At 47.4% G+C, this 27,708-nt stretch overlaps 1 protein-coding gene across 2 annotated transcripts in view; it reads left to right on the top strand.

The window, feature by feature from the left end:
* NDRG3 (NDRG family member 3) overlaps positions 1-27,708 on the top strand; it is a 60,034-nt gene that overhangs the window by 30,599 nt on the left and 1,727 nt on the right. Inside the window, exons 1-13 of one of the 2 annotated variants that reach the window (XM_082326022.1) lie at positions 10,997-11,067; positions 15,445-15,550; positions 16,229-16,349; positions 16,875-16,937; positions 17,261-17,321; positions 19,011-19,097; positions 19,660-19,716; positions 20,916-21,019; positions 21,418-21,483; positions 23,139-23,190; positions 24,622-24,669; positions 25,350-25,385; positions 25,478-25,529. In XM_082326022.1, the coding sequence (XP_082182148.1) occupies positions 15,487-15,550; positions 16,229-16,349; positions 16,875-16,937; positions 17,261-17,321; positions 19,011-19,097; positions 19,660-19,716; positions 20,916-21,019; positions 21,418-21,483; positions 23,139-23,190; positions 24,622-24,669; positions 25,350-25,385; positions 25,478-25,529 (811 nt within the window). In that variant the 5' untranslated portion in view covers positions 10,997-11,067; positions 15,445-15,486. Of the gene's footprint in view, positions 1-10,996; positions 11,068-15,444; positions 15,551-16,228; positions 16,350-16,874; positions 16,938-17,260; positions 17,322-19,010; positions 19,098-19,659; positions 19,717-20,915; positions 21,020-21,417; positions 21,484-23,138; positions 23,191-24,621; positions 24,670-25,349; positions 25,386-25,477; positions 25,530-27,708 lie in introns of those variants that run through there. The other variant, XM_082326021.1, reaches the window with a different exon arrangement.

The raw sequence follows: 27,708 nt of genomic DNA, 5'->3' as shown, positions 1-27,708 counted from the left end.
AGAGCTGTCAACATCACGTGATGGCTTTTAATGAAAGTGTGTTGATGTAGATGATTCCAGAAGACCTTCTGCAAGCCTGTGCAGAACAGGAATATAATAAATACAGTCCTAAGAAGGTGGTTTGTATTTTTTCCGTCTCTTGATAACAAACACTGAAAGTACACCCCATCTGGGCAGGCACATGTCGCTGTACTGCTTTAGCTTGATTCATTGTGAGTTTTAGTGTTATCCTAAAGCCTGTAAGTATAAAAATTACTAATCTTAGCATGTTGTAACTTTAGCATCCAGTCTTAGAAGCAGCGACGGTGTTAGGCAATGATTTTTCTGTTTTAATAAAGGTAGATAATGTGTTTAAAACATTTCCCTGTACCGTCTTGTCTCTTTCTGTCTTTCTGCATCTTCTCTGTCTCTGCCAGAGGTACAGTGTGCTCCCATGTTGGATGGGGAATGAGTAAAAATAGATGCGATACTTTTGAGTAAGAGCGTTAGGGAGTACAGGCGCTGCCTATTGGGGCCTGTCTGCCATGATTGAAAAGAATATAAATACAGTGCCTGAGCATCTGAGCGCATTAGCCTTCACTGCAGATTCTCTAATGACCCAACAAAGCTCTGGGTTCTCCCGTGCCCTGCCTGTCTGTGAGCAGGTACGGTCTTCAGAGCTGCAACAGAGTGGGAAGGTAGGAAGGAGTCCCTGTAACAGAGCTGTGCATTGCTGCTGCCTTTTCACTCTATGCTTTCCCTCTACAAGGAAAGCCTCTTTGCGCCCTTCTTTAAAGAACACCCGAAATCCGAAGCTATGCGAGCCCCAAAGAAACAGGCTGGTGCAACCACTGACTCCTGTGCGCTCCGCATGTCCCGGTGCCGTCCTTGTGTCGGCTCCCTGTCTGCCCCGGGGCTGAGCTGCGGGAAGAGCTGCCAGTGGCCCCGCAGCCAGGGAGAGGGGCTCTCGGGAGCGCTGGGCCAGGGAAGGACGTGCTTGTTGCTTCTCTGTGCTTTGATTTAGATCAGCAGTGAGCTGGTGGCCATGGCAACAGTTGGGCAGGAGACAAGATGTTCGTTCCAGGAGCCCTCTTGGTAATTCATTTAGAATATTTTTTTTTAGCAAGAAGTTAACACAGTGTCTTTTTTGACTGTAAATGTCCCAGCCTCACCTTCCTCCAGCATCTCTCCGTACAAGGTGTGGTGTCAGGGCATGCCTGGCTTGGCCCCCCGTCCTACCTGGAAAGTACCCCCAAAGGCCTGGATTAAGTCTCTGTTTGAAATCTGACAGAGAGGATAGATGGTGTGTTGGGTTCTTGGATTTTCTGCCTCAGTTGCTAATAACAGGAACAGTACGTAAACTTGGAGGTTGAGCTCTTCTGTTGTCCTGTGAAAAATTACTGCTGCTTTTTAATCTGGCAAAGCACATCCAGCTGCCGCATTCAGGCCTCTGCAAAATTGGTGTGTCTTTACTTACCAATGTTTGAGAAAGGGAAGTTCAAAGTGAAGAAGTTTGCTAGGGCTTTGAGAGGAAGGGAGATCCTGTTTTGTAAAGAGAGACTTAAAAGCACGTAGGCTGAGGTGGGCATTTAACTTGTCCAGAATTTCACAGGGAGGAATAGCCTTGGGGAGGATCTCAATTTTATAATAACTGGAAAAACTGGCCACAAATTCATGAAGGCCGATAACTGGAAGATCATTTCCAGTTACAGTGCAGTGAAGTTCTTGACTGCCTTCCGATAGCAGTAACATCTGCAAGGGACCTGGTGGGTTTTAAGACAAAATTTAGGGGGTTTGTGGGATGGATGATATTATCTTATACAGTGTAGTGTTTGCAGTATGAGGGCATGGCATCAGTGATGCAAGACCTGCATTTCAGACCTTTTTATTTTTCCAGGAATACCAAAAAAGCTGTTGTAAATTGAGATAAAGCTGTGGCTTTGCCTGGGGCTGACCACATCCTGTGCTGTGCTTGCAAGGCTGCAGCCAGCGGGGCGAGGGGAGGGCTGCCCTGTGTTAGCACTCGTGGCAGCGCTGTTGATAGTGCAGGTTCAGCTTGAGCTCTCCGGTACACTGACATACTGGGGTGAGTCCTGTATTATTTCAGCCTGTGTTATTCTGTGCCCTCGGCCATGAGGTGATTTGCTGTAAGTCCATCCCAGCTCCTTCCAGGACTGACCGATGCCCCTGCAGAGCTCTGCCTTGGATACACACACAGCCAGCATCAGTATTTATTCATCCTGTGGTTAGGTTAGGCACACTGGTTTCTGTAAAGCTTTGGCATGTTACTTTTCAAGGTAATGTGCATATTTAAGGTTTGTAAGATCCTTTCTTCCTTTGGGGAAAATGGGTGATGCCATTGTGAATTTCTATTAATTTCCCAGTGTGTTTGTTTTTAGTTTTGAATAACTTGCCAGGATCAGATCTGGGCGGAGTCAACAGAGCAAGCATCCTCTTGCTTCTGAAATTTGTTACTCTGGGTTAATGTGGTATGAAGAAGCTTTTAGCTTTTCTGATACAGCTGACTTTCAGATACAGGTGCCCTGGTTTTCTTAAACTGTTCATCTACAAGCAACTGCAATTAACCCTGACAAATAACAGATTGCCTGGGCATCAGTTGAAGCAACCCCCACGTGATCTAATAACTGTTTGCAGTGGAGATAAAAAGGAGGGCTAGCATCATGGCTTAGGGATCTTTATCAATATGAATCTAGGTTATTCTCAGAAATAAAATGTATTAACCTAAATCTGAGACCTACATTTTACTTGAAAGCTATATGAACCCTAATGAAATCTAGGCTTGGCTTCTTCTAATGTTTGCGGGCAGATGGTGGATTAAGTGGTCTGGGTTGCTGATGGACAGATGGTGTGGTGACCTACACAGTTAATAGAGCCGTGCTTGTGCTTTTATTATTATCTGCAGACCCTCTTCAGCTGCTTTGAGAAGTAGGTGTTCTGTGTTAGCCTAAATCTCTCCCCTTTTTCCAGGTGATTTGCTTTAAATACCAATGAAGGAATATGCTGATATATTTGTAAAACTATCCAAATAAATCTGCATTATGTTTCAGTCTGACGTAAGTCAGCATTTGATCTGATCTGTAGCTAGTACTTCCCCTCTGCTGCCTCCCACCCACGCGAAGGGAGAGAAGTGTTTTGCTCTCCAGCACACACCATGCAGCAGAGGACCTGGGGCGTGGAGATGGGTCTGGGATTTGGCAGGGTATTTGCAGAAAGCTCACAAGGTATTGTGGAAGAGGTGGGAGTAAGTCAGTCCAGGACATGCAGAGTTCAGCTGTAACGGAAAAGACAAGACATGCATAAACCCATGGAGGAACGAAATGAAAGTTTCCCTGTACAACAACTTGCTAGGCATTGCTGGAATTAATTGAAAATGTAGCGTTACTCAATGTTGCCTGTGCCCAGAGTAGAACGCAGCAAAATGTTTGAAGAGTTAACGACAGACCTCAATGAGGAATTTTTTGCCACTTTTTTCACTGAAAGTATAACTTTTCAATAAGCCCATGTTTCTACTGATTCAGTTTTGGAGAAGTTCTTCCACAAGTACATTTGTTTGAAGCTTTTCAATCTGCATTTTTTAAAGTTTGCTTATCCTTGCCCAGTCTCTTTGCTTTATTTTTGCTTGCTGTGCAGTAGGAGATGGTATTCTGCTATTGAGAGGTTATTGAAATACCCCATCACGTGCATTTGCTGATGTCATAGATGTTGAATCGAAACTGTGTTCATTTTTCAATGAAATCATTAAAGCCAGCTTGTGATTGCTACACAGTGGTGTTGAATACAAGATGTTTTAAAGCATCTTCTGTTTATTGTAATGAAATAACATGGAACATTAGCACGTTGAGGAAGGGTTCGCTTTCTTTCTATGAGTAACAGGGGAGCTGTTCTCGCCAGCATTGAAACGTTTTGCCTAGCATGTTGAGGACCACTGTTCTTCTGATTTGTACAGCGAGTTCTTTTGTTCTCTTGTTCAAAGTGCTAGAGTGAAATTAATTACAACACAGAAGATGTTTTGATCTAGAAAGCAAGTTTTTTTTAATGTCTATTAAATTAGGAGCTGCCCCTAATCTTACTAAAACTAGTGTCACCACTAAAGTACTGGTTTTCACTTCTGCTGACATCATATCAACAAATGCTATAAAGGTAAAAATGATTAAAATAGAATTTTATTTTGGAAAATTTTTTTCATTATTCTTATTTCTTGGGAAGCTCTTCCTCTCATTCCTCCCATCACTGGCTTTCCACCTAAAAACTCTTTTCTGTAAAACTGCAGTGCTGAGTTCTGGAAAGCTTTTCCTAGCTGGACTTGGACTGAAACAGGATTTTTATTTTTAAACGTATGAGCACAATCCTTCCATGGGGTTTGCTTAAACATTACTTTTGCTTTCTCTATGCTTGTGACAACAGTGTGCTAAAGAGGCTGATTATGCAGATGCGGTATTTGAAGCTCCTCTGCTTTTTTTGTTCTTGTCAGTGAGCTCTTAGAGCAAAGCAAATGTATGCGCTTTAGGTTGAGAAAGGGATTTGCCTCCTTCCTGCCTTCAGAAAAATGAATGGTGCCTTTCCGCTAACAGTGACTGATCTGTTTCCATGTTATGCAACACCCATTAATGGTATTTCAGAGCAGCTGTGAGTAATTGCAAAATAGTTATAACTCAATGCAGTTAGACTCAGTTCTAGTTCCCAGGGACATTGAAGGTTTGGAGACACACAACATGGCCCTGCTTTCTCCTCTTAAGGAGATTTTAAGATGTTCATGGTCTTCAGCAAGATACCAAAATGTAGTTTGGCACATCACGTCAGCAGGTGGACTGTCCTTGGCTGGAAACAGGGCCCCTGGCCTATCTTCCAGTTTGCCTTTAGAGGTTAATGTGATCTGGGGTCTAGCAGCCACACAAAATATTTTTAGACTTGCCTGTGTATTAGCACATTCAGATCTTCCTTGTGTAGGATTCAGGTTTACAAAGGCTGTGTGTCTGCAGGTTGCGGTACCTTGACCCCCTGTCCAGGGGATGGAAGAGCGCTGGAAGTATCAGCCTCTTCTGGTTGCAGCCTTCCCCATGGGCTGCAACCGGATAATCTACTGACTTAAAATAGTGGTGCAGAGTGCTGGAAAAAAACAACCCACTGCCAGACTTGTGCAGATGAGAGCTGATCTGCAAGTGGTTTAATTCACCCTGCACTATTATAGATCTAGGCAGGTCCAGTTCCCTGGATTAGCTGGGGAAGAGGGGATTTACCCTCCAAGCAGAAGTAGGAAGCACCACGTATTCCTAAGTCTGTGCTGGGTGCCTCGTGACATTGGATACTTGGCTGGAGTGCAAGAAAGTTGTGGCTTTAACTGCTTCTTGTAGCACATGGGCAGGGCAGGAGATAGAGCAGTACATCTTGCTCCATCTCCGACATGTAGGTGTTGTCATTAATTGCTTATCGGTCTCAATATTGTGTGGTTGTAGGAGTTCGTGATCTCTGACTTGGGAGCACAAACCCAACCTCTCAGCTGTGCTCCTGTGGTAGGTCACTCGACTTCAGTTCATTTGGCTGCAGAGCCAGTAGCCGTTCTCTGGCAGAATCTGTGTTTTAGAGGCCACTTGCCATTTCTCTCTGGCTGACACAGAGCATTAGAAAGGGTTACAGATATGCACTACATCTGTCCTGCAGCATCACGTGCCCTTGGAACAGGAACACACAAAGGCTTTTGTTTGTATATACAACAATAGGTTGGGGATAGCCCAGCAGCACCTTTGTCTCCTGATGCGTTTGTGTTCGTGTAACCAGATTACACACCTCCTCCTTCTGCTGCTCTTGATTCTCACCCAGCATTTCTCTAATTTAAGACTTAATCCAATTACACAAAGTACTAGAAACCATTGCCTGCTTGCATAGCTCATATTGTGTTTTCTATTAATAAATTTCTGCTCTGTATGGAAATGAATAATTTAGTTCAAGATGTTGCTTTAAATCTGATTTAGGCTTGCTTCCCACGCAGCCGTCTCCTTCAGCTCTACTGTTTCCAAAATAATTTTGCACAGAGAGGACGTGGTAAGCACTTACCTACCAACTGCATTAAGGTCTGTGGTGCTGTAATGGTAAGAGTTACCAGATGGTGATGTTTTACAGTCTTAGAATATTTTTGTCTTCACTTATAGGCATGGTGTTGTTGGTTTAGTAATGTGTAGAAATTTGAGGGCAGATGTTGCAAAGAGTAAGACAACAGAATCTCTACTTTCATCTCTCCGTGGTTAGTAGCTATGATAGGTTGCCCCAGGAGCGTGCTACAATTGTTATCCACCTTTGCCAAGACTGGCAAAGACAACATAAAGTAAATAATAGCTGTAGCTACACTATCGCTGAAAAAGGGGAAAACCTGACCTGAGTAATCTGCATCTCCTCCACCTCACAGCAAAGTGGCAGTGGCAGTTTTCTTTGCCTTAGGTGAACAAGGACCTGAGTGTCCTTAAGCCGAATGTTTTTTTGGGATGTTTCTAGCCCTCTACTAGTACAGACATTCGACAAGCTTGAGCAGAATGTGAGCAACAGACACCTTGCTGCTCTGTGTTCTGTTCTGCCAGATTTGAATTTAAAAAAAAAAATTGAAGGGATTTCACAGATATGTTCTTTATTGTTGGTCTCCAAATTAAATCAATTCTCAGTTTTTCCAGGGAATTAATTTTGAACTTTGAGCAGCTTCACATTGGGAGTAAAACTCATCTGGTAATGCCAAAAAAGAAGCTTAATAAATTAGTCATGAAAAGCACTGGTAATATGAATTCTCACCATTAATCATTCCCACTGTGAAACAAATGTTTCACTTCAGACTTTAATAACTTTTAAAACTTAAGCTCTGGATCACACCCTGACCTGGAGCTGAGGGAGCGTGGCTGGAATTTGTGGTGCCGCAGTCCAGCACCCGCGTGCCTCTGTTTGCTGCCTGGGAGTCTCTGGAGCTCAAGGCATTAGCACCTCTGGAGCTGCTGCTGGATGCCTCATTCTCTCACTCAGAAATATTTTTTCTTAATACGAGAAGTTTTCTGTGGCACTTGTCAGTGGCACTGTCATTGCTTCCCTTTCTGGCCAAAGACAGAGGGTGGCAGTCAGAGATGGTTCCCCCATTTGAACCTTTTGCCACCTGGGCATGCACCCACTACTTCCCATAATCAGTCCCACAGTAAATTTAGACCTTAGCAGTCACAACTGGGTGCGTGTTTTCCTCCTCAGTTTAAGAATCATTCAAAGATGTTAAGGCCAAATAGGCCCAGTCTGATGTCCCAGTCTAGTCTGACCTTTTGCAGATCCTCAGCAAGGAATACCTCCCAGCAGTTCCTGCTTGTGTTTAATCTCAAATGTCTTAAAGCTGCTGTTGGGTTGTATCTTATCACCTTCTGGTGTCTGAGCCTTTATGGTCCACACACATCTCATTTTCTGAAGTGTAGGGCTTTGACTAAAAGCAGTGATTCTCAGGAGCTGGGACCATAAGGCATATAGCAAAAATCACAGTCTTTCAGAGATGGCCAGTAGTATTGATGGCCTTTCTCTGGCTACCATCTGTTCTTCTGCCCGACCCCTACCTGAGAGTGTATTTTAAGAGTATAGCTAAGGCAAGTCAGTGCCTCTGCCACCGCGTGTGCGCTCACAGTGCCTACCTTCCATCCAAATGAGAGATCCTGTGGCTGCAGGCTGCTTTGGTTTCCTGATGCAGTGGGACAGCGAACCCAGCCCTGCACTCCCACTTACAGGTTTCCATGAGACCATCAGCTCACTGGACATGGGGCAGGGCAGAGGGACGAGAGAAGCACTCTTTTCGATAGCACTTCATCATCAAGTGAGCCAATCCGTAACGAGAGTTGCACCCAAAATCTCAGTTTTGTTTCTGTCAGTGGTTATTGTATTCTTGCCTGAGACCACAGAAGAGAGTTGAGGTCCCTCTTGGTGGATACTGACAGTGGAACACTAACGCCTGGATACAGCGTACAGGAAGGAGAGGGTAGATGCAGGTGGCGTTAGAGGATGCAGGTGGATGGTAAAGGAAGCTTGTTGGTCTGATTTGGCTCTAACTAATGTCAGCGAATAACTTAGATTCCCCTTAGACTGAAATCCCAGGCCTAAATAAGAAATTTATGTTTTGTCTGTAATTGTGTGAGTGCCCAAGATGGTGATCAGAGAAGCTACAAGGCTAGGAGACAGGACAAGGGTAGGAAGCTTCAGCTGCCCTGTGTCAGTTAGACAGATGTGGCTGTGCGACATGGCACCAGTACTCCATTTTAGCCACAAATGTTTATGGAGCAACAAGTTAGGGAGCCCCAGGGAGGAGAAGCCATCATTGACGTGATTCTAAGAAGGCCAGAAAAATGTGTTCAAAACAGTGTCTTCAAAGAGCTGCTCTGTGATGGGTACCGTAATGTGCTCCAGGTCAACATCCTTGGGAGAAAAAAAAAAACAAACAAACATTAAAAAACTTCACTGGTTTTGCACTCAAAGTTCAAAAGAACAACTGCACAGAAATGGAGAAGCTTATTGTAAACAAGCTAAGCAGAGAGCAAATGCTCACCATCTATCACAGCAGACGTGAGAAATGGTGCAGGGAAGCCAGCATGACTAAACAGAAGGGCATGGAGGCTATTGAAAACAAAAAAAACATTTTTCAAAAAGCTGGAGAAAATGGAAAAGGTTATAAAATCTAGCAGATTAAGTATATGAACAGAACAAAGCAGGCAAAAGGGAGTTTTGAGAAATTACTTGCAAACAGGGAAAAAAATAATAGTCCTGTTTCAAACCTATCAGAAATGGAACCATGTGAGAGAGTTTGGAGAGTGCTAAGGCTGCTCAGGCTCTGAAAGGGAGGACTCAGGGAAGATCTAGCCATAGCAGAAAACCTAAATTTAATTTTTTCTGCACGCAGGTGTGCCACAGAGCAGCTCACAGAGGTTACCGTGCTGGAATGCTCTTTGTGGGGAGTCAGCAGAGACCCTGCCTTAAACCGCAGTATCTGTTGCAGAGGCTGTAAAAACGCTGAAATATAAGGTTTTATAGCAAGTTGCCAGGACTGAATGTATCAACCCAGGAGTTTTAAATGAGTTCAAGGATGAAATAGTTGAGGTGTTAAGTGAGAGGTTATGCTCCTGTGTTGAAGCTGCCGTGGTGCCCAAGGACTGCAGTGCTTCACCTGTAACACAATTTTTAAAACAGATCCCAGAAGAGTTCTGGGAATTTACTGACCTGCTGTACCAGACAGACTGATAAAACTAGTAAGGAGTATAGTGGATGAATTGCACGGGTAAATATTGGGAAAGGGTCCACATGGTTGTTGTAAAGGGAAGAAGTCCTGCTCTGCAGAGCTGCTGGAATTCTTTGAAGGAGTCAGTAACCATATAAATAAAGGCAATTCAGTTGATGCAGCCTATTGGAATTTCCAAAAGACAAGAGCCTTTACCAAAAGGGGACCTAAGACATATATTTTAAGGGACTTAGGTGGCCATGTGGTCAGAGGAGAGGTGCTTTCATGGATGAAACATTGATTAAAAAAGGAAAAATAAAACCAGCAATTATTCTTACAGTTGTTTGAGATTACTAGAGGAGCACCCGAGAGATCTGTGTTGCGACCTGTGCTGCTTAAATCTACTCTTAAATGATCTGGAAAAAGTGATGGAAGGTGCAGTGGCAAACTTTATCTGCCTTTGGGTAAACATAAAGTGTGATGCACATTGAATAAAACCATCCTACAGTGCAATATAAAAGGGCAGGCTCAGAGCTGATGATAACCCAGAGGCATAACACCTTAACATTGCGAGAGATGAGTGAAAATGTCAGCTCATGGCTTTCAACAAAGCAAATCAATTCTTGTTTATCAGGAACAGAGAACAAAGCAACCTCATTGTGCTACCGTGTAAATCCACAGCACGCCCACGTGTGTTTGACATAGTGCCAGCCCCCTTGTCTCAGAAAGGACGGAGCAGTTTTGGAGAACAGCAGTATGGTCAGAAAAAAGCTGCTGTACCAGGACTGGCCAGATAGTCCGGAGCACATCAGCCCAGAAGGGGGCACGTGAAGGGGAATTGCAACAAGCTGTTAGGTCATCACTGCTGTGGGTTATGGAAATGGGATCAGTTGTTCTCCATCTTCCAGGCCAAGGACTGGGGCATCTTGTGCAAAGCCAGCAGATACAAGGTGGGGAACGAAGTGGTTCTTCACCCCACACATTGCTAAGCTTTGGCTTTTCTTGTCATAGGATAAGGCAGATGCCAAAGGTATAGGTAGCAAGGGGTGACTGCCCAGTTCTCGGAAGAGAAAGTCAAAGTGAAGACCACACCTCCAGTTCAGAAAGTGTCTTTTGACCGACAGATTGTTGGAGGTTGGGAAAATTAAGGGAAACTGCTACAAGATGCAAGTATTTGACAAGTATCACTACATGCTTGCTCTATTTTATTTTTCCACGAGCACGCGCTCTTAAAGTCAGACTAGGAGGCTGGCTGGACCTTTGGTCTGACCAGCTACAGCTGGTCTCCATACTTCCTGATCCCCTTCCATCATTATGCTTCTCATCCATGCCCCGAGGGAACTGCTAGTTTTTGAAGCGATGGTTCCCAGCTTATTTGAGTTGATCGATAGTAGCTGCCTGCACGGGACTCGTGTCTCTGCTCTGTCTCAGCAGCAGCACGCTGTTGTTGGCCATGTGTGCGTCACAGGCTTTGCGCCTACGGCCAGCGAGAGCAGGCTGCCAAGAGCGAGGCTGCCTCTGCTGCAAAGTTCCCATTTACAGCAGGTTGTCTGCAGCTGCTGTTTATTTTTTACCTACTGTATGAATAAAGGCAGAAGATAAAATCTCTTCAGAGAAACCTCTGGTAAAGTTTCCAGTCCCTAAGTGAAAACTAAATTTTATCAAGCTTTTCAAAACACAACTGCAGATCATCATCTTCTCTTGCATTCATCTCCTTTATTTTGCAGACTACACATTTGTTAAAATCTGGCTGTCTCCTGGCCGCATCTTTTCCACCGGCCTTCTCCTATCACTGCTTCCCTGCACTATGGACCAGATCAGTGTTCAGGCCATAGCTGGAGATAGACACCTGCAAGGTAACAATCCTCGAATCTCCGTTCAAGCTACACTGCTGCATTGTGTCAAAGCTGGCCTGAAACAAAGCATGCCACTGTCTGAGAAGTAAAGATGACAAGTGTCTGATACTTTCCAACACTATGTTTCTACATGAGCAATGGGCAAATACAGGAGAGAATATGCAGAATTGCAGGTGGGCAGCGGTTATGGAGGCAGCGTGACGCAGGCAGGATATCTCGCTGGGCGGCTGGGCAGAGGGTGCAGCCTGCCGAGCTGCTGTTCTCTCACTGAGTACTCTGGTACCTGTTGTAATTGGGTTATTCTGCTCCATGTTTGGAAGAGTAATAAACCACTAATGATGTAATGAAATAACTGGGTTTTGGCCAATTCAAGGTAGCAGTTGTATCTTATAAGTTCAGAGACTGTCATTGCCATCCTAAGCATGAGACCTAAGCTGTGTATTAAGCATCTGCCTCATGCTGTCCTTTGGCTTTGATATGTGGGAGAGCTGTTTTGGAGAAAAGCTGGTGACAGGGAAGTCATGTGTGCTGTAATTGTGTGACGTCTGAAAATGTTTTTGTCCTTTGCAATCATAGGTCAAGATAAAAGCCCTAAAGCTACAGGGCAAAGTGTCAGAGAAAATAAAGCTCACTGGGAAAATGGACATAGAAGTACCTGCAGGGAAGCTAGGGGTAAAACTCAGTCTTATCTCTCCAGGTAATCTTGAAAAGGAGATCAGCAGGATTTTGCATGTGTAACTAAAAAAGTGAACGTAGAAACCCTTATCTCGAATGTAGTGTCTGCTACTTGCTTTGTAGAGCTTGGAAAAAGCCTTAAAAAAGTAAGAGGCTTTAACCAGAGGAAGCAGAGGAGCGAAGCTGCTTCCCAGGAGGAGGATTTCCACCTTGCCTGGGAACTAGGAAGAGAATAGAGAAATAACCTTAAGCATTCCCAGTCTAAGGCTTTGTCACTGTACAGGGCAGACTAAGAAGTTTGCAGATTTAGCATCTTAAATTTTTTGAAGTGCTGCTCACTGAGATTTGTTAAAGATGGGATTTCTTAAGTTGCTTCGTTCTTCAGTGGAATTTGTACGTGAATCACTAATGCGATTGAAGGAGTAGCAGGGTGAGTACCCTTCAGATGGGGCTGGTGCCCAGTGGTGACATGAAAAACCTCTTCTTGACAGACTATCTCCCCAAATCGCAGTTTACACAATCTACAAAGTCAAAGCAAGTGGGAGAGCAAGGATTAATTTTTAGCTCAAGAAAACTCTTTTCCTTCCCTACAAGAGAGCTAAAACCCAAGCTCAACATCAGAAAACAAAAATGCAGGGTGTTGCTGTATGAAGCACATTGAGGTGCTTGAACAAAAGCTCTGAAGAGAGGTGGGTGTTTCTGTTTCCAGTACCTTGTCCAGTATTCTGCCTAGTGGAAGCACGTGGGACCTTAGCAGTAAGTTTGAATGTAATTCCAGAAGAGACACTCTGTTGCTGACTTCTTTTAATATCATCAGCTCTTTTGTTGATTTCTGTGCTTTTCTCACTGTTGGCTCAGTTTGGGTTTTGTGCTTCTGTTTGATAGTTGACCTTTTGCTGCTGCTTATAAAACCCTTCCTAGTCCGCTGGAGGTGCAGTTCTGTGAGACGTGAGTCAGTTTAACCGGCCTCGTGCTCAGAGCAGGGTTATTTCTTCTACCACCCCATGCACTCCCCCTCAGGCTCGAAGCCAGAACCAGCATTTGCCAGACCTCTCTGTGAGCGTCTTAGCTCATTGACCTGGCAGAAATCTAACAAAGTAAGATTAAAAAAAAAAAAAGGCAGCTGAGTAGTTTCCTGCCAGGTCAGTGAGTTAAAGCTGCTTATGGAAGGGACCAACAACTGCCAGAGCTGGCAGAGAGACCTGCTTTTAATGGCAGTCAGCCACTTGGTTAGCTCAGATGCATAGGGAAGTGCAGCTGGGGGTTGCAAGCTCCGGCTGCTTTGGCACTCGCCGGACTCTTCCATGAGTTCGCTGTTTCAGCCGCGTTGCACTGCCAGTTGCCACCCTCGGCCTCGTCCAAAAGTTGCCAGTTTTGTTAAAAGACCTGTTAACACCTGCAAACTTGGAGAACACTAAAATGAGGGACACTGCTATGGCTGCACAACAGGTCCTGCTGGAGTGCCAAAGAGCACTTTGGCCAGCTCAGCAGAGCAGCCCAGAAGCCGAGAAGGCAGGCAAGGGGCAGAGCCTGGCGGTTTCCCAGAGGCTCAGGAGACTGAGGCTGCGCCCTGGGCTTCCTTGTGCCCCCTTGCTACAAGGGCGGGCAGTCCTGTTGCGTGGCCCCAGACTCGCTTTACATACAGGGACTAGTCGTTTCCTACCTGCGCAGGATGCCTTGGCCCACAGCCCCCTCCTAAGGAAAAGAGAGCCAGGTGAGCATCAGGCTGGATAACCTCACCTGCCTTATTCTCTTGCCAGCATCTGGAGCAGGCAGGTCTCTGCTGCTTTGTACGCACTCCAGTTTCTCCACGTGCACAATGCAACAGCTGAGTGCAAGTAAAACCCAACCCCTTTCTGAGGACGAGGGCAGTCAGAGGTGTCTGTTTTATCCTTCAAAGCCAAGCTTGAGAAGGCTTCAGGCTACCTCGTGTGATTTGGCTGTGGCAGCTTGCTCCTGTTGCCATGCTTCTGGGAGAAGGGGAGAGGCTTTGGGGCCCCCCAAAAGAAGTACAGCTGGGGAGAGGAGGATCTTTCACTGCAAGAACTAAATCAGTCTGGCCCACAGCCAGCCCTTGGCAGTACCCAGGAGGGAGGGGCGAGATGAATTTCTGATGTGTTGCAAGCCAGGTACTCTCACCTGTCCTGTATTTGGTCTAATCACTTCCAGGTTATTGGAAATTATTGTTTAAAAAAAAATTCACATACTTTGTGTAAACTAGTAAAAACTATTTTTGAGGTTGTAATGTCCTGTCTTCAGGCTGAACCATGAGGCTATTCCCTAAGCAGATACTTTTTTCATATCAAGAAAATAATTGGTGCTTTTTACGGTGTCTGTAAGTCAAAGCATGTCTCTCCTTTGATTTCTGTAGATGAGAGAAAGGTCTTACAGATGACGTTGTGTACCCAGCCATACTGCCATCTCCGCAGCTTTTCCAAAGTCTGTAGTTATCCCAGATCAGTGTTTGTCTAAATGTGTTTGCAGCTATTTTAGTTAAACTCAGACAACTTTGTGGGCACTTCTGTGTTTGTCATCGTGAGATTGTGGCTTCTGTTTCTGCACTGGACAAGTATTGCAGAGGTACCCAGAGGCCTCATGGTCCTCTTGCTCTCTTATGCAAGGCACAGTGCAAAAAGCCCTCAATATTTTGCTTGGGAAAAGGCACGTAGTTTTGCTGGCAAATAATCATGAAACAGGTCATGACACTGCTCCACTGATAGCCAGATGGAAACCAACATAACCTCCTGTATCTGTGCCAGCTGCTGGAGGAGCCCAAGGGTATTTTACTGTCACATTACCAAACCTGGTAGCAGTGAAAAAAAGTGTTTGGTTTAGGCACAGTCCTCAACCTTCCCTTGGGTGACAGGTCAGGGCTTGTGGGGCAAGCTGCAGCAAACACTAATGCAGCAGTGTGGTCAAAACCTGATGGGCTCTTGGCCAAATGGCCAAGGTGAGTGTGCAGTAGACAGGCAGCCCAGGAGAGCAGGTATGTGTGGATCTGTATCTCTCATTTTTAATGCCGTTGAAGGGAAAAGCTGCCACCCGCTCCCCTGTGGATGGGTACAAACTCCCAGGCAGCCAGTGCCTGGATCTGCAGAGCTTGGGTCTCTTTGCTGTCCCAGCCATCTGCCTGCTCTGTGTTGTCATGCCGTTTCCAAAACACTCTTGTACGTGGTCCCCAGGGGCTGGGCTGCTGCCAGCCTCTCGGACGTTGCTGTGTTCCCTCGCCTCAGCTTGCCCACAGACAGGACATTCCCAGGGGTGTGGGTGGGAGGCACATGAAAAGAGACTTGTGGGCTGGTGGGTTGGAGGGAGAGGGATGCCAGCTGGGGAGTGAGGGCTTGGCTGTGGAAGTGGAGCTGCATTTGTGATGCCATGAACCCCTACAGACAGATGGACACGTGACACCCAGCTTCTGCTATGGTGCAGCAATGTTACTAAAGGCTATTGAAATGAGATCTTGGTCACAGGAAGGTGCAGCCCCAAACCTTTCACACATCTGTACAAAAGCAACCTGCTTTTGGCAGTGGTTGGAGAGGTTTGACAGGGTTGCAGATTGCAAGAGCTGTACTGAGCCACCAGCTGTGGATAGGAGAGCAATGTTACAGTGTGGATGAGGCCCTTGCTGCTGGCCCTCAGTTAGCGTTCCCTGTAGCTCAGGCAGCCCATGTAACACTGAGGCTCCTTCTTCTCTCTCTGCAGGAACATGACATTGAGACAGCTTTCGGAGTGGTCCATGTCACCATGCGGGGCACACCCAAGGGGAACAGACCTGTCATCCTCACATACCATGACATTGGCCTCAACCGTAAGCCCTTGCATTCCCAGGACCCTGTAAAAGTGGTTGTTTGTGGTATTTGCTTTTGAGTATGGGGACCAGTGGGACTGGCCTGGAGCTGAGTTGGGACAGGTCGTTCCAGGGTAAGAAGATAAAGGTCTGCAGGAAAGAGAGCATGTGGCACACCCCTGTCCTTTCCAACAGCCCTTGAAAGGTAGGGCCAAGGTGGAAATAGGTCCACCCACCACACTGTAGTGCTCTAGCTGACTTGTTGCCCTGTGTGATAGAGCTGCTTGCAAGGGAACCGTTCCCTGGATGCTGAGCAGGTGAGCAAGTCCCTTCTACAAGACTGCAGAAGTAGCATAATGTTTGCAGCAGGCTCAGTTACTCTTTCCACTTGTCTTTCCGCCCAACACGTACTGTTATGTTCACACAGGTGCTCTGCAGTACGTACTGTGAGTACTCAAGTGCTGCAAGGCCTTATTGTCCTGGGCATGCATGCTGGGGTGTCAACTGCCCTCCAGTTGTGGCAGTTACTTTGCTAGGACTTGCTGCTGTGTTGCAGTCAGTGGGGCACAGCAGCATGCATCACCCAGCATCCACTGCCCTGCAGACTCAGGAGGGGGAGTGGGCTCATGCAGGTGTTTGGAGGGTGGATCGCAGTAAAACTTCAGGAAATGTCTCATTTCTTTTTTTTTGTTGTCACAGACAAGTCCTGTTTTAATGCATTCTTTAACTTCGAAGACATGCAAGAGATCACTCAGCATTTTGCCGTGTGCCACGTGGATGCACCAGGCCAGCAGGAAGGAGCCCCCCCATTCCCATCTGGGTGAGAGCTCTGCAGAGACCCTTGTTGTTGATGTGGTCTGGACTGCAGGCTGGACTGAGGTAGCACCCAGTTTAAGCCAACTGGGAGTGCCAGGCTGAGTGTAGTGGGAGGCAGCTTTCAGGAGCAGAGGAAATGGGAAGATGAGGAGGCTTCCCAAGGGGCATTCAGGGAACTCTCCTATTACTGAGGCATGGGTAAAGCCCTCACTAGTGATGAGTCCTGGTACCAGCTTTCTGACTTGAGCATGAGCCCAGTACGCTGCAGTCTAGCTGGCATTCCTTGCTCCATCTGTCCATCTTCCCACAGAAGTCTGACTGCCCAAAAAAACATAACTCTGTGTTAGCCTTGCTCTGAAGGATGGGATCCATGCAGTTGGCTGGAATATACAGTATCGTTGCAAAATAATCACCTATGCACATGCCTGTCCAATGTTCCTTGTCTCTCTTGCCTTGGGTAGAACTGGGAGGTGACCTCTGTCGAGCTGTATTTGGAGGTGCTTTGATTTCAGTCTCTCTTGGTTTTCAGGTACCAGTATCCCAGTATGGATGAACTGGCTGAAATGCTGCCCGCTGTTCTGACGCACCTGAAGTAAGTCTCTGAAAGGAACGGGGTGAGCCAGCTGGATACAGCCATTCCAGCACCTAACTATCTCTGCTTGCAACATCTGATATGCTCACTGAGCTGTCCCAAGAGGCCTGAGCGTCTCCTAACCTGTGTAACCCTGTCTGGTTCTTATGCTGGGAACATTGTCTGCCACGAGACAATTTATGGCTGCTGCATCATTGCTGCATCATTGAAAATGAACTATAAGTGAACAGCTGGATGCAGAGAGGGGAAAGGCTTTGCCTCTAGGGATGCTTCAGCTGTGATCTTAAGTTAGCCTTGCTGATTGTGAAATGCCTGTATTTCAGCCTGAAAAGCTTCATTGGGATTGGACTGGGAGCTGGCGCTTATGTCCTCAGCAGGTGTGCAGTAAGTATCTCTTCATTTCCTTGTGACTTATATGAGCTGTGGTCTTCCACTGATCAAGCAGACCATTTGTGGGGCACCGGCAAAGTAGCAGTAATTACAGTAGGCCTGCAGGGAGCCGTGTGAGAGCTATTTCGCATCCAGATGGTTAAATTGGAGCAGCCAAGGCTACTCTGAAGCTATGCCAGACGTGGAAAGATTGTAATGTGATGTCTTTGAGTCAGCAGAGCCCATCCTGGCTGCTAGGAATATCCAGCCTTGTGTCTTCAGAAAGACTAGCTGCATCACTGTAAGCTGTTTCCAGTGTTTGCGACATCAAACAATTGATTCAGTGATGTGCTGTGAACCAGTGCTGATGAGGAATGTGCTTTTTCACTGGAAGGAAGTAGATTTTGCACTCCACCCTTTGACAAGAGAGTGCTAGCTTTATCTTGGTACTTCTACATTTCTCTCTAACGGAGTGTTTATAAGCATGTGAAATCAGTGGACATAGTTTCGCAGCCCAGGAATTTGCCTGAGTCCTTCAGAGATAGTGTTAAAAAAATAATACAGAAATCTGACATTCTCAGTAAAGTTTGCTTCGAGTTGTTAAGTGCAGAGAGTTGCCAATGATTTAGGCCACTTATTGCTTCTTAAAGCCACTTTACCATGCAGCTGCCCCTCCTACAAAACGTTCTCTGCTTCCCCTTTCCTCCAGTCAGGGTTGAGCCTGGGGCAGTGTGAGGCACTGGTGTTTGCTCTGTTCTTTGCCTTTTGTATCTTGTGTAGTTTTCAGTCTTGAAAATAAGCCTTTGGCCTCAGCTCAGTGAAGTGCCAGAAAGCCCTTGCCATGCTACCTGGATTGCAGACAGTTTCCCGATTAGGACAGAGTTGTTTCCTTCTGCTTAACCGGTGCTAATCTATAGAATGGAGCAGAAGAGCTGCCATAAAATTTCAGCTGGGGAGTGAGCCTAGAGCTCAAAGTTCTCTGGTTGTGTTAGATTGCTGGGTTTCTGTTTGCAAGCAGTTCTCCAAGTATTTTGTACTGGTGCTCCCCCCAACACCCCCAAGGTAAACTGCAGGGTGCTGGGGATGCCAGGCTGGAGCAGGGGCAGGGGGGGCTGTGGGCTGGGGGCTGCCCTCTGGTGAGCCGGGTGCCCCTGCAGCTGGAGCTTCCCAGGCCTCTGCTCAGGCTGCAGGTGCTTGCAGGTCCGCAGCGCCAACTCCTGTGCCATTTGCCAAATCTCGCCATTTTTCCACATCTCCACTGGGAGACTGCCTCTTCCTTGAGGAGTGGAAGGGAGGTGCTCTCCGGGCACAGGAGTTTGTCCAGTTCTCTCCTGGAGGTGCCAGACTGGAGCAGAGAGAGTCGCTGCTCACAGCCCTGTAATACAGGGGAACCTGAGCAGGACCTGTGGCTGCACCAGGTGCACGGGTCACCAGAAGACACTGCTGAGGCCTGCTCAGGCGGCAGGCGCTGTGCGAGCAGTCAGTCCCTCAGTGCCCGCAACTGCATCGAGTAAGGTCTGGCTGGGAGCCAGCTTTGGGCCAGGCTCTGAAAAGGCCACTGGCTGCCTGACACAGAAGCAGCTCCCCACTTAGTCTTCATTTTACTTTGTCTTCCTTTTGCAAGAAGCTTTCCAGCTGCTGCACCTGCTGTTGACGTGTGGGCTGAATCCTCCTTCTGAGTGTGCCTGTGCTCTCTCCCCCCAGCTCAGCCACCCTGACCTGGTGGAGGGACTCGTTCTTATTAATGTCGATCCATGTGCAAAGGGCTGGATTGACTGGGCAGCATCCAAGGTGAGATTCTCCTTCCCCTGCACATCTCCTCTCTGCAGTGCTTAATGAACAGTGTGTAGAGTAAGAAAAAAAAGGGCAGAGTACAGGAATTTGTCGGTTAATGGCAAAAACTGTCCAATTTCATTTCTGTCCCTGCTGCGTTCTCAGTCTGGGTGTAGTATGGCCTCCACCATGGGAGCAGGGGTGGGTGTGATCATACGTGAATGAGAAATCCTGGTAAACTGCTTGGAGATGAGTGGCTGTTGAGCACTCAGCTTTCCTCTGATTCAGTACTCATACTTGCAAGCTTCATTTGGCTGAGGTTGAATGGATCTTTTAATTCTGTTATTCTGGCCATTTGCAGATATTCAGGGCTCTGAGTTTCTGGAGAGCTGTGTGTTGTGTGTGCACAGGCTTCTTTGGAGCCTTGCATGCCCATCCCAAGCTTCAGGCATGTGATTCTTGTATCGCTTGAATTGTTTCTTTGTTATTTTATTTACTCTGAGGAGCTGCTTTGAAATTTGTAATGAAACTGCATTTTCCGGTGTACTCTGCCTCCTCCTCATTCACGGTCACTCTTCAGTTTTCAGGATGGACAACCAACATAGTGGATATTGTCTTGGCGCATCATTTTGGCCACGTAAGTACCCAGCAGGTGTTAATGTTGCCCGTGCAACTGTACATGGAGCTATAACTTCTGTATGTACCTGCTCTGAAATAGCTCTGGTCCATCAAATAAGGGTTGCCACAGACAGTACTATCTTCTTTGTGTGGCAAGCTTGCATCAGGGCTTTGCACACTGCGGGGAGCACGTGCATCCTCACGCTTGCCCTAACTGTCTCCAGACTCCAGATGTGTTAAGGAAGTAGTGTCCCACACGCTAGTGCTAGAAATCCTGTCTTTGTGGTGCCCAGGTCTGCAGAAACAAGTGGCAGCTGGTTCTCTGTAGCCAGCATGGAAGCATTTGGGCTGTGGGTAGAGCACAGATCAGCTGGGAGTTGACAGTGGGATATTGTATGTATCCAGATGTCGAACTGCTGCATTCTGCTCTTCGTCTTCCCCTTCAGTTTCAGCAGAGGCAAACCAGCCCCTCCTGAAAACTTTGGATACAGCAATGCCTTCTGTTTGGGATTTGCTGGCTCCTAGCCAACGAGCTTACTGGGCAACTGAAAGGTTCTGTGCCTCATGCACACTATGTATGATATCAGCAGATCAGTCCCTGCCCTGAAGCCCTCCTGCAACAACACACATCAGCATGGGAAGGAGTCGCATAGCTTCCTCCTGCTTAGAGCACGTGCTGTTCTTGCCCCGCTTTCAAGCCCCTTCATTATACGTAGTGCTTCCTTGCATTCCCTTTTCTCTCTGGCTCTTTCTGGCTCTCATTGGAATGCAATTTCTTCATAGAACTGGGTGTTGGGATTAAATTTTCCTTTGGTCCCAGTCTTGAGGCTTACTTATAAGGCTTTGCTTCTTTAACATTAAGCATAAGCAGAGGACCTTCCTAAAATAGAGTGATTTGTGTCTGTATAAGCATTACTGAGGCTCGGGAGCCAACTTATCCCATCTCAGGATACCGTTGCACTCCTGCAGCAGCACGTGCACTGCCATTTGTAGATGTGTAGTCACATTACCAAAGTATGGCACTTCACAGTCGTGTCACAGAAACACTTAACGTAGCCTAGGTACTAATGCAGTCTGGAGTCACTGCTCTCTGTGTTACTGCTCACGGGGGAGCAATGTGTATGGAGACAGTTTAATGCTTCAGTATTTTTATGAATATCATTTCTTTACTTGTGAAAAAGATGATGTTCTCTGTCTTTCAATTCTGCTTTTGTACAGGAGGAACTGCAGGCAAATCTAGATTTGATCCAAACGTACAGGCTTCATATCGCACAGGACATTAACCAAGATAACCTTCAGCTGTTCCTCACCTCATACAACAGGTACAGGATACCTTTTTGCCTGCTAGGTTGCTCCATAGCTTCCATGCTCAGTAGATTTGCTGCCGTATGTATTATTCTGTTGGATATTATGTCATATGAACCTTTGTCCTAAGCCTAGTCTTCAGCCATTATCCTGAGCCAAGCTCAGCCTCATGCCTGGATGACCCTTTCACTCCTCAGTAGATCATCTCTCTAGGTACACAGCAAGCTTGCCATGAGAGCATGGATCTTGTTTTCTGGCGGTTACTGCTGGGGCTCCTGCTCGTGGCATGACACAGGGAGTGATAACCTGTTGCCTGGGTGCTGGAGCCAGCACTCCTAGTTGGATTTTGTGTGCTCCCACAATAACCAGTTTCCTCTGCTGATTTGATGGAGAATTGTTCTGTTTTGTCTTTCAGTCGTAGAGACCTGGAAATTGAGAGACCCGTTCCTGGCATCAATGAAAATACTGCAAAAACACTCAAGTAAGTTGCTCTGAATCAGCCTGTATCGGTTACTTACTGTGCAGTCCCTTCAGCAGAAAAGCTGTTGCTGCTTCTCAGCAAGAACCCCGCAAGCCCAAGTGCTGGGAAGGCTGTTCAGACTGTCACAGGCTTTGGTGCAGTGCTGTCAGCTAGACTGGGGCAGAGACGTGTCTGGAAGGCCTTTCATTAAGAACACACTGAGATTCTCCAGAAGGCAGGGTCAGAGGAATAAAGGTATCCACCCAGCAGTCACTGTACGTGCTGAGCTGTTAGTTTGGTTGTTTTGCACGAAAAATTAGGGAGGCAGGTTTTTGTTTGTTGCCACTGACTGGCTTCCCCCACCTTGCCAAAAAAAGTTACCTGCACAATTCTCCCAGAGATGGCGGTGGGTTCTGAATGCAGAGAATGCGGTGGTGTTTTCCCACCTTGGCAGTCACTCTCATCTGGGAGGGGATGGTCTGTGCAGGGTACAGCTGAGAAGGGACAGACACTGGAGGACTAGTGATAATCAGCACAGGGGAAGTATAAGTAAATTTTCAGATTCCAAGCAAGAAAGCAAAAGGGGCAAATTATCTCCAGTGTGTAGAGCACATGAAGGCTGCGAACTGTAGTGCTGAGGCAGGATGCCTGGGCTGGGCTAGAGACTGCTGCCCAGGCTCTGCTCTTCGCTCCTTGGAAATTGTATGGACTTCTGCTCCTGCCAGCCCCAGGAATGTTTTAGGCATCCACAGTCAAACCCTCTAGATCTTGGCTAACCTAAAAGAGGGGGATTTCCCTGCTTGATCTCCAGGCAAAGCCAGTTGTGCTGCACTCTGTCATGCAGGCAGCTGTAAGTTACAGAGCAGTGCCTGTCCATTCAAGTGACTCACAGGGATCTGCAGACCCTTCAAATATTTCTTGTGGAAGTGTGTATCTCTGTCCCAGTAGACTTGCATATAGATCTTCTGTCTCCTTAGAGGTGGGACTCCACTGGCTCTGAGGTCTGTGGCTCACAGCCTCCCTAGTCTATAAGTTTTGTCGTCTAGTCAACACACAAAAGTGGGGCCTCTAGCCACCCCTTTCTTGCCTTGATCTGTAAATGAATAGTGTAAATTCACAGCCACTTGGTCAGTGACCTCCTGTGTATGTTGTACACATTGAATGTTAATTGTTCTAGAATTACAGTACATATAAAAATTGATATGAAGGCACAGATTTGCCAACAGAGGCTTTGATATCATGACATTTTTCAATATATTCCCTGACATCTTTTGTTTTTCCTTCTAAAATCCAAACCAAAATATAGTGCTGAGTAGTAGCCAGCCTCAGAAGCATTAAACTCTGTTGGATGTGATTATTCTCAAATTCCTAACAGACATTTCAGAGAGCATGCTCCCTTTTGCAGCCTGGGACAGTGTTTCTCCCATCCTAAACACATCTTTTAACACGTGTGCAACAGTAGTGGTAGTTGGTGTGCATGGAGGGGACAGTATGGGTGCGTCTGCAAGCCCTGGAGGATGTTTTGGTGCAACAGAATGCCATGATGTGGTGGCAGGTGGGGGTTTTGCTGAGCTTTGTTAACCTTTGCTGAGGCTGTTGGTTCACAGCGCTCAGCCTTCTCAGAAATCCCTTAGATGGACTGTGAGTAACATCTCTCTGTTTCGGGTTTTGGCCAGGTGCCCTGCCTTGCTAGTGGTTGGTGACAACTCGCCTGCCGTGGAAGCAGTGGTACGTATACGTGAACTCTTTCCTCTCATGACATTAGCCCCACAAATCACTTAGCAAACCTGCCTCACCCAGCAGTGCTTTTACCTTGCCCAGAACTACTCACAGAAAATGGCTCTTTGTCCCAAGCTCTTTTCTAGTCCCCCAGCTATTGAGACCTGTCAGCCACTAGTGGGAGGACCGAGGCTCGGGAGGCTTAATGGCCCTGCAGGGCAGCTCTAAGGTGACGATGGCAGGATCTGAGTAAGAGTCCTTGTGCCCACGCATCTTGCTCAACAAGTGATGCAGAGGACCGCTTTCAGGAACTTGCATCTTTCCCCGAGCTCTGCCAGGCTGCTGCCTGGAGTTCAGTTCAAGTCATGAATTACTGTTCTCTTGCTGTTGTACTGAGGCTACCTGGGGTTTAAGAAGAGGCAGTGTGACTCCAATTCCTGTGGTGGGGAGTCACATAGAGCTCTGCAAAAGCACTGTACCACAGGGAAGGCAACACTTAGAAGCATCTCCTTCCTGTTGTTCTCTGCAGGCACCTATAACCCACTTCCCTCCCAGCACATTAGAAATGGGGCATGGCATAGTGCAGTGTGGTTGCGGCGGATGTTGCTCCTCCCCTTCAGCCAGTGATTGTGGGGAGACCAGGGGTTTGTGAACAAAAGAAGTTGTCTTAAGAAACCATGGAAGAGTGTAGGAGTCTCCTAAAGCGGTAGCTTGGACCTAGGAGCTGTGCATGGAGAGCTGCTGCAGGGCTTTTTCTGGTCATGGCCTGTTGCCTTTTCATCAGTCTGGTCTGCAAGTCTGAGACATTCTTCAAGTTTTGACTTTGCTAGGATAATATTCCCGAGGATTCTCATTGCTTCCCAGCCACAGCTGGGGGATGGGATAGGGTCTCCTGGATCTTGGCTTGCCTATCTGGTTGCCCAGGTTCCCAGCTCATAATAATCTCCCCTGCTGGGGTTGCTTTTCCTGCAGGTCCCCCACCTATTCCCTTTTTTGCAGCAGCCTTACAGAGAAGAGGTAGCTGTGGCCTCCTTGTCTGGCCAGGGGATTGCGAGGTCTCTGTCCATGCTGCACTGCACAGAAGTCTCCTTTCCTCCCAGTCTTGCTGTCAGAGCCCAGAAGGTGCTCCAGGGTTTCATGGTGCATCCCCAAAACCAGGGGATGATCTCCCTTGAAGTCACGGCCCAATCTCTCAGAACAGTGACGTTCTGTCACCACAAGGTCCCCTTGGACGGGAACACTGCCTTTCCTCTCTGCGTCTTTCATTCATTGTTCTATTCCTGCATGCTCTCTGCTTTCTTGCTCAGTCCTTGGCCCCAGAGAAGCTCCCATTGCTGAAGGGTGCACCCACTGCCACGCGTGCAGCTCCCCCGATTTTACATCTGACTCTTCCGAGTTTTCTGTGTGATACCATGTCCCTCTTTCCTCCTTTTATTTTAGGTTGAATGCAATTCACGTCTTGACCCAACCAAAACTACCCTTCTGAAGGTGAGTGCCACTCCAGAACCATTCCAGCCTGCACAAAGACATTATTTTTGCTGAGGCCAGCTCCGCTTAGGTTTTTGCCTTCCATACATTTAGCTTTGAGAACTTTGTGGACAGTCATTCAGGGCTGTGTTCTCTCCTGCGTGGAGCCAGACTTGTGAGAGAAGAGTTTGTCAGGGACTCCCTGAATCCCTGCTTTATGGCCACTTCTTTGTTATCTTCAGCCGGCAGGGAAGACCTGCTGAGAGTTAGCAGAGGTGCCCTGCCTCCACCCTGCTCTCTGCCAGCAACAACATCACTTTTTCTAGCTTTATACCGGTCCTTCCCATCCTCACCCATGGCTCCACAGTGTGCCAGACAGCTGCTGTATAGAAGTGTAAAGTGGCAGGTTTGGGAAGAGTGGCAGGAGGAGCCAGGACGGTGGAGGGTTACTCCTGGGCTTCTAGACTATGGTCTGAGATCACCTGATAATGCGGCCTCTAAGGTGCTGGGTTTCTTCAGCAACAGGCTCCCAGAAGACAAATCACCAGGCCTTGCTTTGGCTTTAGAGACAAGTGTGCCTCATGTAGTACTGCAGCCTGGTGCCATCAGCCCTGGTGGGGTGGGCGGTCCTGGCACGGTTCTGGGGTTGTCTTCCTGGGGTGGGAAGGATGGTTCAACCTCCCTTTTGTTTCCTGTTGCAGATGGCCGACTGCGGGGGCCTGCCCCAGGTGGTTCAGGTGAGAAACGCCTCTGGACTGTCCCATGGCATTTGAGTTGTACAGAGGCTCTTGCTGTGCTCACACTAAAGCTGCACTTTCTGTTTCCACAGCCTGGCAAGCTGACTGAAGCCTTCAAGTACTTTGTGCAGGGAATGGGCTACAGTAAGTGGCAAACAAAATTTTCTGTTTTGGAGCGCGGTTGTTGTGAAGGGAACTCGGCCTTTCTGGTCCATACGAGCCCATTGGCATCTGTGTCCCCACCCATGAGTTAGTGTGGTTGCCAGGAGATCCATCCATGCTGGAAATTCAACTAGTGTGCTAACAAGCCTTAGCAAACCAATGTTTTTCCCTGACCTGTGTTTAATCTGCACTGCAGCTGGAGTGGTGACCCCTTTTTGGTTGCTGGTGTCAGTAAAACCTTGTAAGTCCATCTTTGTGCCAGTCCAGAAGAGTGTGCTCCCAAGAACAGTAAATCTTCCAGAGGGGAAGGAGTTAGCAGTACAGCCTCGCGGTTGTGATGGGAACAGGAGAGCTCTTTCCTTTCTCCTCAGATATACCTATTTCTTTCAGACTCTCACCAGGGGTAAGCGATACCTCAGAATGAAACCCTCTCATGGCAGAACAGAGAGCTGGGTGACTTCTGAGACACCCAGGGAGCCCAGAGGGAGCTGTGCTTTGATCCAGTGCATGCCCTGCCCTATGGCTTCCTCCTTGTGCTTGGAGGCAGAAGACATTGTGTCCTGAGTGTGTCAGGCTGACAGCTGTTCAGCTCCCCTGCCCTCAGTGCTCCAGCGACGGGCCCTTCAGGAGAAGGGCTTCTCAGTGCACTAAAGCAACTCTGTCTCCATTGCAGGCACCTTGGCACAGCTCTGTCTTGCCTGCCAGGGGCCAGGGCTAAGAGTTCCCTTCTGTGGATGATGAACCGTCAAAAGCTGGAATCATGGGAGGGGTTGGTTCACATGACTGGCTAACCACCGGCATGGCCACTGTGGCAGCTGTGACACTCTCAATGGTCTCCACACGGCCAGAAGTTCTTTGCCAACTCATGGGCATCAGGGCTCAGAAGAAGCTGTCCTTTTCCTTAGAGCTGTATGTAGTTGACGTGAATGTAGTAGGACAACCATGTTCTCCAAGACTGTCCAGAAGAGCCTGGTCCTGCAGAGGGGAGGGTACCCTGTGAGAAGGCTCCCTCAGCCTCACAGCCTGAGAGCATTTCCGTGTTCACATCTCTTGTGTTCCTGGTGTTAGTAAGGTCAGCAAGTGCTGTCATCAGGGCAAGGACTTCAGCAGCAATTTGGGTGTCAGTTCTCTTGCAAATAGGATGCACAGCACTGGGGAAGGATGGGGGGTAATTTTCTACTCGCAGAATTAATAGCTAGTCCCAGAATGGTTTTCCTAACTTTGGTGGGCAAGACTGTTGGCACTGCTGAGCTTGACCAGCAAGGCCTCCTCTCAGGGAGAACAAGAGAGAAGTAAATCAGCAGCTTGCCATTTCTAGAAGTGCCCAAGCTAGTTCCTCAACAGCTATTCTTGTGCCTTCTGCACATTGGCTGGAACAGTTGGACCTGCCTGTGCGGACACTGCAGGTGGAAGGTAATGCCTTGCAGGAGGCTTGTAGCAGAAATCTGATGCTGTCAACTCAAGGAAAGACATGAATTTCTGTTCCGTATCCAGAGTTACAGAGTACACCCCAGTTTCCCCACCATAGGAAAATGACATCTCTGTTGAGCAGTTGTGGTGTGTACAGTGGGGAGGTAGGGTCACAAGGTACATTGCAATTTCCAGCTAAAGGCATTGAAGACATCTGGCCCCAATGGATTTTTGAGTCAGCTTGCCGTTTCCCTAAGATGCTCATTAGCAGCTGTTTTCACAAATATTGGGAGCTTTCAGTGCAGTGTGCGAGCTGGGAGTGGAAGGCAAAGTAGCTGGGGATCCCAGGAGCAGTGGAGCTGCTAGTCACACACTGCAACTAATTGGCTCTTTCCTGTATTCATCCCTTTCCTTGTCTCATGTTGTTTCCAGTCCCTTATGTGCAGCTCAGCCACCTAAGCACTGAGTCAGGTACCTTCAACTGTGCATCCGCCTCTCCCCAAGTCTGTGTACTGAGTTGAATGATTCTTCGGGTGCATTGCTCTGTCTCAGCATGTCCTGCTGGCCTGCTGCGAGCTAGGCTGATCCATTGTACAATGTGTATGCTACGTTTTTTCACCTTTCATTTGTATTTTGTTGATCGTTGCATGACTTCAGCTCTGTGGTTTTCTAGAGTGACGAGACTGACTTTCAAAAGGTCATCTGTACAACAGCTGCCGTGGTTTGCACAGACACTCGCCATGACTGCACT

This window comes from Platalea leucorodia (assembly GCF_965183815.1).
Source record: "Platalea leucorodia genome assembly, chromosome: 13".
NCBI lineage: Eukaryota > Metazoa > Chordata > Aves > Pelecaniformes > Threskiornithidae > Platalea > Platalea leucorodia.
The sequence above is the reverse complement of the archived record's forward strand: the minus strand, read 5'-3'. Positions and strand labels throughout refer to the sequence as shown.